The 12,099-nt window shown below is 41.0% G+C and overlaps 1 protein-coding gene across 11 annotated transcripts in view; it reads left to right on the top strand.

Annotated features, from left to right (window-relative positions):
* Positions 1-12,099, top strand: part of ICA1 (islet cell autoantigen 1) — a 145,309-nt gene that overhangs the window by 101,487 nt on the left and 31,723 nt on the right. For all 11 annotated transcript variants that reach the window (XM_032643867.1, XM_032643877.1, XM_032643872.1 and 8 more), the window contains exons 7-8: positions 795-920; positions 2,118-2,216. In XM_032643867.1, the coding sequence (XP_032499758.1) occupies positions 795-920; positions 2,118-2,216 (225 nt within the window). The remainder of the gene's footprint in view (positions 1-794; positions 921-2,117; positions 2,217-12,099) is intronic.

The following is a 12,099-nucleotide window of genomic DNA, read 5'->3' as shown; positions in this document are numbered from 1 at the left end:
GTGATGCTTCAGGTTAGAGGAAGGGGAAATTTTGATTCCACTATTTTTAATGTAGCTGTATTAAATTTTAAAACTTTCTGTATTATTATCAAATAATATGTAGAATAACATTTCTGAATCTTCCTGACCTTCCCTCCATCCCTGAATTACTGCACGGCTTAGGGATGGATGGAGGATTGCTGATGTACATATGCAATAATAAAAAGTTGAAAGTTTATCAGTGAGGATAGTTTTTTAGGCTGTGTCACAATTTCCTAGATTGGATCTCGGAACAGAAAGAAAGGACATTAGTGGAAGAGCTGGTGAAATCTGAATAACATCTGTTGTTTAGTTAATAGGATTGTATCAGTGTTAATTTCATATTTTTAACAAATGTATCATGTTATGTAAGATGTTAACATTAGGGGAAGGAGAGTGAGGAGTACATGGGAAATTCAGATTCAAAGAACCATAGGAAAACAGTAAGGCAAATATTTATCCCCTTACCACCCTGCGTGTTTCCAGACTTCTTCCCACTATGGTCAGTTTGTGAATGCCTTGAGAGGAGAGGAGTTCTACCATTCGACTGAGAAAAAAACTAGGATGGTAAGTCTGCTGTAAAATCATGATATACAGTACTGTCGTTTAGGTCCTTTGGAAGTAAAGAATGGATATTGTAGCATCTTCTCACTTGCCTGGAATTTTCAAAGGTGTTTTCTTACGTGAAAGAGTTAATCCTGCTATTGGTGTTTTCTCACTGACAAATTTTAACCAAACAGTTTGAGTGGTTCAGAGATTCTCTTTTACTTTCTTAGGTGCAAACACAAGTTCGCCTTGCCAAAAAAAGCTTTGACAAATTGAAGATGGATGTGTGTCAAAAAGTGGATCTTCTGGGAGCGAGCAGATGCAATCTCTTGTCTCATATGCTAGCAACATACCAGGTAACCAAGTGATGTTTGATGCAGCGGACCAAGAATGTTACAAGGTTTAGATAACAGAAAAATGGTGTTTGAGCCCAAAGTATGGTTTGGGCATAATGAAGTTCAGATTGCCTGTCTCATAATTTACTTCCCACATCTCTCTTTTTTAGCATCCTACAGTTAATCAAACCAAATGTTAGCTATTCCCTGTATACACACTGTAATTCCCCACTTCCCTGCATTTATTTAGGTGGTTCCCTCTGCCTGTGTGCTCTCCCTCTCCACTTGTGCCTTCCCAAATTCCACTCCGAGGTACCAGAGTGTCCCCTCCTTCAGTAAGCCTCCTCTGAACTCCCTTAGCATTGTTGCTGTAATTCTCACGGCATGGTCACTTCCTCACCAGGTTGCCATAATTTAATGAACTTGCTTTTGTCTCCTCGTTGCCTGTCAGTTCCTTCAGAATGGCACTCATATCCATCAACGGTACTATTGAGCACCAGCTGAGGGTGGGAGGCAAAGTCTGGATGTTGTAGAGAATATACAGTGGATAAAACCAGATTTCCTGTCCTCAAGGAACTTAAAATTTAGAAAGGAAGTCAGAGACCGTAACGTCTGACTATATTTTCTGTACCTCAAGGGCAGAACAGGGTGTACTAAGTGAAATGAGATCTACAAAATCCAATGGAGGCTTGAAGAGGGAGAAATGGAATCAATTGAGGGAATCACAAAAGTCCATGGTTAATGACTAGCCCTGGGTTTTGGAGGATGGATCAGATGGGACAAGTACAAAGAGAATGGAGAGGAGAATGTCCCAGGTGGTGGAGCAGCATGAGCTGTAGAGGGACAGGGAGCCATTAAGTTTGGCTGAAATACAGGGTGTAAGTAGGGGCATAGTAGGAAACAAGGCTGCAGAGATAAGTAAAAATCGTGTTTCAGAAAACCTTGAGGGGGACTTCCCTGGTAGTCCAGTGGTTAAGGCTCCGTGCTCCCAATTCAGGGGGCCCAGGTTCGATCCCTGGTCAGGGAACAAGATCCCACATGCTGCAACTAAGAGTTCACATGCCGCACCTAAGACCCAGCACGACCAAATAAATAAATAAATAAATATTTTTTAAAAAACAACTTTGAAAGCCACAGATGGGCACGCTTCTTTCTCTAGGACCCCTGATTAGATCCGGGCATTTAAAATGCTAATAGCTTTACTGTCTTTCTTTACAGACCACTCTGCTCCATTTTTGGGAGAAAACTTCTCACACTATGGCAGCCATCCATGAGAGCTTCAAAGGTTATCAGCCATATGAATTCACTACGTTAAAGGTATGAGAGCTAGACATCATCAAAAAATCTAGAAACAATAAATGCTGGAGCGGGTGTGGAGAAAAGGGAACCCTCTTGCACTGTTGGTGGGAATGTAAATTGATACAGCCACTGTGAAGAACAGTACGGAGGTTCCTTAAAAAACTACAAATAGAACTACCATATGACCCAGCAATCCCACTACTGGGCATATACCCTGAGAAAACCATAATGCAAAAAGAGTCATGTACCAAAATGTTCATTGCAGCTCTATTTACAATAGCCCAGAGATGGAAACAACCTAAGTGTCCATCATCGGATGAATGGATAAAGAAGATGTGGCACATATATACAATGGAATATTACTCAGCCATAAAAAGAAACGAAATTGAGCTATTTGTAATGAGGTGGATAGACCTAGAGTATGTCATACAGAGTGAAGTAAGTCAGAAAGAGAAAGACAAATACCATATGCTAACACATATATATGGAATTTAAGAAAAAAAAATGTCATGAAGAACCTAGGGGTAAGACAGGAATAAAGACACAGACCTACTAGAGAATGGAGTTGAGGATATGGGGAGGGGGAAGGGTAAGCTGTGACAAAGCGAGAGAGAGGCATGGACATATATACACTACCAAACGTAAAATAGATAACTAGTGGGAAGCGGCTGCATAGCACAGGGAGATCAGCTCTGTGCTTTGTGACTGCCTGGAGGGGTGGGATAGGGAGGGTGGGAGGGAGGGAGACACAAGAGGGAAGAGATATGGCAACATATGTATACGTATAACTGATTCACTTTGTTATAAAGCAGAAACTAACACACCATTGTAAAGCAATTATACTCCAATAAAGATGTAAAAAAAATTAAAATAAATAAATATTACATTAAGAAAAAAAGGTATGAGAGCTAGAGAGGCCATTAGAAAATCTCCTAAAAAGTAAAGATTTGTTTCTATCACCAGCAATGTCTTTTGAAGCAAGCATCATTATTATAACAGACTCTAAATGTCAAAGAGAGAATTATGCCCCCTAGTAGGGTCTTTTTTACCACATCAGTATTCAATACAACAATAAGCCACAGCCATCCAAAAACACAGGTTGAACCTTGGTACTTGTTACTGGGAGATGAATTTTGGTGAACTTGAGCCTAATGATTGGCCCTGCTCCTTTAAAATACTTGTTTGACGTTGCTAAAGAGAAAGTTGTGCAAGTCTAGTACACTTTATTACTTTTTACTTATTAACTTAAAATATACTCACTTAAGAAGGCATTTTCCTTTCTTCCCTTACTTCTAACAAATATCATTTTATTCTGTGAGTACCATCCAATATAGAATATGATTTTTTCCTAACACTGCAGTCATATTTTCTAATTGAAGAAGCAACATTAAACTCAATGATTTCTCAGCCCAAAAGGAATACATGCAAAATGTCAGGTTCTCAGTATTACAACTGAAGGTGGAATCACTTTGCTCTGTAATGGTTGCTGAGGGTGAATACATATCGAGATATGGAAGTGATTTGGGTTCTAAAAGGATTTTCAGAATGGTGACAGAACACAGGGTGCTTTGTTGCCAGGTCGTATCTCTGAAAGGAAGAGACCAGGAAAGAACTAGTTAAACTTCACCTTGAAATTACCTTCCTTTTAATTTTTCAGGCAGTTTGTAAGTAGGTCTCGTCACTTTGCTTGACAAAACATTAAGAAGATTTTTCTTTTTTCTTTTGCCTTAAAACACCTCTTTGATTTTGAGATGCTTATAATGTCACTGCATCTACAAAAGTACTAAGACAGAAACACTTTAAGACCATGACCCTTTAATTGGAGGTCCCAAGAGGAACGCAAGACAGTCCCCTCACCTTGTTATATACCTGACCTGACCCCAGACAGATCCCCTGGCCATCGAGCTTGTTTTTCCTGATCCCCTTGTCAGCTGGTCACTTACTCTTTCACTGGTGCTTGCTGACATGCTGCATAGTGTAAACAGTTGAACTATAAGAACTTGAGGGGACGGACCTTTTATTTCTTGTGCATCGTCCTTGGTCCAGCCAGATGTTCTGCACACAGCGAACCCGCAGCCTTATCACACTGGCTATGTTACAGCTGTTGGTAAGGACTGCATGCCTTCTCTGTGATTTACTGCTGCTTTCGGCGCCTTAGGAAGCAGCTATCCCGACCAAGGCAGATTGATTAAAATTATTATAACTCACACTACTCACATTTCTTACACAGGCCTGAGCAGAATCCCATGGATTAACCTTTGGTAAGGCAGCAAGTGTTAGGTTTTAGGGCATAAATGTGTGTCAGAGTTTATATTATAATGAATACAAAGGTTATCAGTCATTTGAAAGACAACCGTACATAACACAAGTTGGCCAGATGGAAGATGAGATAATGCCTATCTCAGATACAGTTTTAAAGAGGTTCAGATTTGAGTTAATTGCATATAAAGTACAGTATAAAATCATGAAATTGAAGTTGTGCCACAAGCATAGAAGAATCCTATGTGTATCCCTGGCCTTCTGTGCTGAGGAAAATATGACTCCTTAAATTTTGCTGTGATGTTTTTCCTGCATAGAGGACCAAGCTGATTATGCTAGAGGCTTTCTGGGCAGAGAATTTAGTGAAAGTTTGATGGCAGTGCTTCGGATATAATTCCAAATATTTGGGGCAGATGATTACCCACTGCCTTTTTTTTTTTTTTTTTCGGTACGCGGGCCTCTCACTGTTGTGGCCTCTCCCGTTGCGGAGCACAGGCTCCGGATGTGCAGGCCCAGCGGCCATGGCTCACGGGCCCAGCCGTTCCGCAGCATGTGGGATCTTCCCAGACCGGGGCATGAACCCGTGTCCCCTGCATCAGCAGGCGGACTCTCAACCACTGCGCCACCAGGGAAGCCCCTACCCATTGCCTTTTACATCCCCCAAGCCTTCCTTAAATTATGGTTTAAGTAACAGTTTATAGTTCAATTGTAATATAAATTCGGTAGGAGTAATAATACATCTGTTAAGGTGTAATAAGATTATAATAATGTTAAGGATGTTAAGTGTCCAGAAGTAAACCAAATAAACTATGCTTTTATTATCTCTTTAGAACGCTATTCATCTAGGCTTTCAGTGATGACATGTTATATTAGAATCTGAAGCTAGTAGCTAATTACTTTCTTTATATGGACTCAAACCCGTGTCATAGAACACTGTTATCACCCAGCCCATTACTGCACAGATGGAGGCACGTTGCATATCATATTGTATGCCACAAACTATGAGAATGAAAACCATGAATACCTTATGTATCACAGTCAAGCATGGACTATAACCTTACTTACCAACCCTCTTGCACTAATAATGTTTTAAAAATCCAAGTCTTTTATATAAAAGATTTTGGCTTGATCAAATCATCTTTCAATACATATAGGTATACATATGTGTACACACATATGTATATATATGAGTGGCACTGTATATCAATAATGAATATTTTGAAGTTTAATTAAATATTTTCATGGTTTACTTGTTCTTTGGATTTACCTAAGCAAATAGCCCCTTAAATGCCTTTTGGGATGCTGGCTGGAAAGAAAACATTGTCTTTGGGGAGGTGTGCCAAGCTCTGTTAATGAAAAGCAACCCATTTGCTTTCTTTGCTGCGGGGCGTAGTCTGAGTGTGTTGATAATTGTGCTATTACAGCTGTATTTCCTGACTGTTAGTTTTATGCTTGATGAAGGATGATAATTAATGTGTTAAACACTCGGTGCATCCTGTTTGGAGGGACGAGTCTTTTGCTGCAGAATTACAGAGATGTAACTCGTGTCCCAGAAGTTCGTTTTATTTCTAATGAGCCTTTCTCTAGAAAATATGTGTAATTCTTTCTTGTATAATATTTTTATTATAAAAGTGAATTGAGTCTTCACCTCACACAACTTGAAATTTTTCCAAGTGACGATTTTGACATTTTAGGAATATTTTGTGGTACTATTTTATGGGACAACAGCTATTACATTTTTATTCAGGCCTGACTATATTGATTCTACATTTATTGACATATTCCTTCATTGTTCTAATTTCATGATAAATACATTTTTGTAGCATTTTAACTTTATGGAAAATTTAGCCTTGAAATTTAAAGTTAACAAAAAAATGGTTAAACTAATAATTGTAACAGCTCAAGTTGAAAGTTGAAAGACTATCTTTTGAGTGGTTTCCCATAAAAGAAGCAATTCCCTAATCTCATATTTTCAAGCAATAAATATTTATTGGTTCATTACAATGCTACTAACATATAGTTTTGCATGAATTATCAATAGTGTGTTAATTTTATACTGATCCCACATCGTTCGGGAATGTCTTTTACATGGTAGAAATTATCAAGTCATGGGGATAGGAATGGAATGTGACTAGCCCTATCTTGAAAGCTCTTTTAGAGAAAGTAATTTAGACTAAGAGTTTAAAACATTTTTTTTTTTTTGGAAGAAAACTAAAAGAAATGCTGTCTATAGGAAAGCAGTACTTGTCTTAAATTACTAGCCTTCAGATGTGGTCATGTTTGCTTCATCCTTTCAGGATGTCACTTACTTCCACATTTCTCCACATATCCAGAACAGGCATCAGGAAAAAAAAAAATTTTAAAGAAAAAAAAAAAAAATAGCCCTCAGGAGTCAAGTGGCTTTTCATTGGAAAATCTAAAATTCTGTTTGCACCAGTGGCCTTTTCTCCCCTATCTGACGTGCTGGCACATGCACTGAGTTGGATGTCTTTATAGAGAAGTGAGCACTGGGCCCTTTGAAGATGTGGACACGCTCCCTGGGGGCTGGTTGAAGGGAAGGCATGTCCTTCTGCACTGGTATTTGTGAAGAGATGAGGACCTATATTGAATGGCAGTGGTCAGTAGCAGAGTGTAGTCCTGTGATGTGCCCCACTGCAGTGTCTTGGGGAGGAAAGCCGGTTTTTGACTCTGGTTATGGGATAAATCAAAGCATGTGGGAGTACAAGCCCTGGAGCCAACCAGATCTGGCTCTGAGTCTAGCTCTGTCACTGCCCAGCCGTGTGGTGGTGGTGGTGGTTGTGAGTGTGGCAGCCTTGGTGGTGGCACCAGGAGCTCCATGGGCGGGGGGGAGTGGGGGAGGGATGGACTTGTTAAACATTCTGTTGGTGGATCCAGAAGACAGCCATTGGCGGTATCGATACAGAAGGGTTTGTTGTGGTTGTCAGGTTCTGGAGCCCAGCTTCAGTTACTTTCTTATGCACCATTTTCACCCTAGGTTATTAGTTTTGCACAGGCAAGGCTTTATGGCAGTGGAATAGGAGGTCTCACTAACCTTGCCCAGGGAAACCCAACCTCCTCCCTCCCTTGCTCCCCCAGACGCTCTGGCAGCCTTTCTGCCCTGCAGACCCTGGTCTGGGCTTAGGTCATTCCCACCAGGGATAGGAGAGGGCAGGGCCGGCCTGCACCCCAGAAAAGCAAGAGGGTGTCCCACCCCTGTAACAGGGCTAATTCTAAAAAATGTGCTTTGGCTTTGCAAGTGGCTCTTGGTCTGTGCCAAGATTTTAACTCTAAGGAAACCTGAATTTGAAAACCTAACTGTGCATGCTCAAAAATAACCATCGAAATGGATGTGCTACTGTTCCCTCCTCTCTCTCCTGGGGTCTAGGACTTAGCACTGTTATATGCAACATCATTCTACAGGCTCAAATGCTTTTAGCTCTAACAGTTCAAAAAACATCTTTCTAAATTTTGTTTTTCTCAAATTCGTATGCCTCACAGCCTTCTTCCACCCACCCCATTTCTCAGTTAATCACTTGAACATTTACCGACAAGCCACATGGCTCTGTAGTTACTTGCTTTGAAAATAAAGCCATAATAGTTTTTATGAAAATTGGGTAAATATCCCTGCAATGCAATTTTAGTTGCCAGTCCCAACATGGCAATTACTCATGGTGAACATCCAGAATATCCTTTTAGACTTTCAAGTTTTTTCTCAGTGTCTTTACTTTACACAGCCTTTAGCAGAATGATGTTTTTCCCCAAGCTGCTCCAGGCCAGATCATTGCCAACAGCAAATTGGGCTGCATCCAGGTCACTGGGAGAGGAGCGGTAGAGAGACTGACCGTGGCTACCACTGAAATCTGAGGTATTTCAGATTGGATGCGGACAAACCCAAGCGTGGCTAGTCATCCATTCATCCTTGATGACTGACATTGGTTCTTCAGGGCAGCTGGTAGCCCAGGCCCTGTTCACAACAGTAAGATGCTTCTCTCCTCACCACCTCTTCTTATTTTCCACCTCTTCCTTGAGGGAAAAGGAAAAAATATTAGCATTGTGTGCGTAGTTACTTTATGCCAGGAGTTCTGCTAAGGGTGAAGTGCAATAACGTCTAGAAGAATTTGTCATGGTGCGTGTGACTCTAGTGTACCAAGGTTGGGTCTTATAATGAATAATACATTAGGTTCAGCCTTGACATATAGAAAGTGCATATATTTTAGTTAATCCTCAAAGTAGCCTTGGGGAAGTGGGCATGCTTGTTCTTGTTTCCATGTTTCAAATGAGGAAACTGAAGCTCAGAAAGGTCTAGTAATTTGCCCAAGGACACATGCCCAGTACATGGTAGATCTGGAAACAGGGATGCTTATGCGTCTTTCACTCTGCCTTGTGGCACTTCTTTCAGGTGGTGTTCTGGCTGTGAGACAGGAGGGTAGAGAAAGCAGAATCGCCACCTTTAAAAAGTACAGCTAGGAAAAAAAAAAAAAAAAAAAAAAAAAAGTACAGCTAGGGCTTCCCTGGTGGCGCAGTGGTTGAGAGTCCGCCTGCCGATGCAGGGGACACGGGTTCGTGCCCCAGTCCGGGGTGGGGGCGGGCCGTGAGCCATGGCCGCTGAGCCTGCGCATCCGGAGCCTGTGCTCCGCAACGGGAGAGGCCACAACAGTGAGAGGCCCGCATACCACAAAAAAAAAAAAAAAAAAAAAAGTACAGCTATAGGGCTTCCCTGGTGGCGCAGTGGTTGGGAGTCCGCCTGCCGATGCAGGGGACACGGGTTCTTGCCCCTGTCCGGGAGGATCCCGCATGCCGCGGAGCGGCTGGGCCCGTGAGCCATGGCCGCTGAGCCTGTGCGTCCGGAGCCTGTGCTCCGCAGCGGGAGAGGCCACAGCGGTGAGAGGCCCGCGTACCGCAAAAAAAAAAAAAAAGTACAGCTATAAATTTTCAATTAAAAATAGCACTTTAAAGTATTTTTTTTCCATGTCCTGGCTATTTTATTTATTTTTAACATCTTTACTGGGGTATAATTGCTTTACAATGGTGTGTTAGTTTCTGCTTTATAACAAAGTGAATCAGTTTTACATATGTTCCCATATCTCTTCCCTCTTGTGTCTCCCTCCCTCCCACCCTCCCTATCCCACCCCTCCAGGTGGTCACAAAGCATCAAGCCGATATCCCTGTGCCATGCGGCTGCTTCCCACTAGCTATCTACCTTACGTTTGTTAGTGTATATTATGTCCATGCCTCTCTCTCGCCCTGTCACAGCTCACCCTTCCCCCTCCCCATATCCTCAAAGTATTTGCTTAAAGGCGAAAAGCATCTTTTATATGTCAGTCTTCGAATACCATGACCCTTCCTTTAGAATTTGAAATGAAGCCCTCTCCATCTCCTTGGCACTTCATATGAAAGGGGAATTCAGTAAATATTCTTGGCCTGGCTATTCAATACAGTTTCTTAACTAGTTGTAGAATTGTAAAGACCTGGATTTAAATATTGCTTCTACTTGTTAATGGTTGAATGGCCTTAAGCAAATTACTTCGCCTCCCCTGATCTCCATGTCCATGTCAGGAAATCGGAAGGACAGTGTTTATCTGGGTTTTGAGAGATGTATGAAACATGAAATGCGGTACGTAACACAAAATGAGCCCTTAAGACATCTAATTCCTTTTAGATCTTTAAAAGTCGTTGATAAGAAAGCACGTTTTGCGTGCTTACTATGAGCTTGGTACTCTGCAAAGACATTATCTCAGTTAATCCTCACAATGTCCCAAGGATGGTTTACTTGTCTCCTTTGTTCTGATGGGTAAAGAGAGGCTCCCGGGGGTGAAGACCCTGTACCAGGGCACAGCACTACGTGAACTATTTCTGAAGTCCATCTCTTTCTAGTACACTATGATGCCTTCCCAGTACTAATTTTCCTTCTTCTTTTTTTTTGTTGTTGTGCCGGGTCTTAGTTGTGGCATGCGAATTCATAGTTGTGGCATGCATGTAGGATCTAGTTCCCTGACCAGGGATCGAAGCCGCATCCCCTACGGCTGGGAGTCGAATTCTTAACCACTGCACCACCATCTTATTGTAAAGAATAGATTGTGTTTATTTTTCTGTAGTTTTACTGTTTAACTTTTTTGTTCTACAGTAGAATTCAAGAGTACCTTCTGGTCCTAGATTAATTTGTGTTCCTTGTACAGTGCCTTTATAAATTTATAGCTGCATGGGTGGGGAGGACATGTGAGCTAAATGTCCATAAATTATGTGGCTCATACACATCATCATGGCCTCTGCTTTTTATTCCTCATGTGCTACTAATTATACAATCACAAATATACACAAACCCAACTGAGTTCAGCATCTTTTAACCATGCCGTGCTATTTTGAGCACTTTTATTTCCTTTTATAAACAATTATTTGGCACCTTTATATACATATCGTGTAATTAATGGGAAGTAGCCTAAGAAAATTAAAAGTAATAAAGATTAGAGGAAACGTTACCCAGTTGTCAAAGTTAAACATTAAATTTAGGTTGTTAGATGAGGGCTGATTGCTGTTTCTTTTGCCTGTGAAATTTGTTTTGCTGAGTAGTTTTGCTTTCATTCAGATGAATGTTGCTGTTGCTTTTATTTTCCTAATACAGGAAGTAGTAACTCCCTTTATTATATTAAGCTGTTTCCTTTCTAAGACACTTTTGCAAGCTCGGTCTGTAAGTTTCCTCTGTCACGCTGATCTTACATATTGTGTGTGTGCTTCCTGAAACCATTTAAGCATTGATGGAAACTATTAGCATGTCAGTGCAGACCAAGGTTACTTGGTCTAAAAACATTCCCTCCTTCACAGAGAACCTTTCAGTCTTATATGATGTTGTATTGCTTCTAATTCATAGTGATTTTCCCAAGCAATTTTAATGAAGGGCCTAGAAGGTTTGGGGTTTAGAAACAGAATGCTTTGACGTTTTATTTCTGGACATGGATTTGAACATGGCTTCCATCAGCCAGTGATTCAAACTACTTCCATCTGATGGCTGCCTTCTCTGCACAGTCAGCCAGGCGTCTTAGATTCATTTTGCCTGAGCAGATGTTCACGTCACACAGAAGATGCTGTCACCTCTGACTTTTAAGGATGCTACAGGGTTAAGCGTTTTCAGCTGAGTTTTGGACTTTAATCTGAAGAATTCACCTCTACCCGCCTGCCCCCAGTTGGGCCTTTATAATCAAACCTTGGAAAACGTCGTGATTCACCATGTAGAATATCCTGTATCTGACAGTCACACCCGGGAACTGATTTTGAAGGAGGAAAGCAGACATGATTTGTCCTCCGTAATGTTTCAGAGTTCCTCTAAGCCTCTTTATATCTTCAATGTGTACCATCTTTTGTAAGAAACAAGTTCCATATGTGGTGTTGCAGGGTTTTTTCCCTTGCTCTGTAGAGGAACATATAGCTTAGTTTGATCTAAAACTCTCTCTTGCTTCAAGAGACGCCTTCTGAAAATGTTCTAAAATTGATTGTGTTAATGATCACACAACTGTGACTATATTGTAAACCATTGAATTGTACACTTCAAATGAGTGAATTCTGTGGTATGTGAATTATATCTCAGTAAAGATACACACACACACACACACACACACACATACACGAGTCCCCTTAGTTCAAAATTCTA

The sequence above is a fragment of the Phocoena sinus genome, chromosome 9, assembly GCF_008692025.1.
Source record: "Phocoena sinus isolate mPhoSin1 chromosome 9, mPhoSin1.pri, whole genome shotgun sequence".
Taxonomy (NCBI): Eukaryota; Metazoa; Chordata; class Mammalia; order Artiodactyla; family Phocoenidae; genus Phocoena; species Phocoena sinus.
Note: the sequence above shows the minus strand (reverse complement) of the source record. Positions and strands in the feature narration are given on the sequence as shown.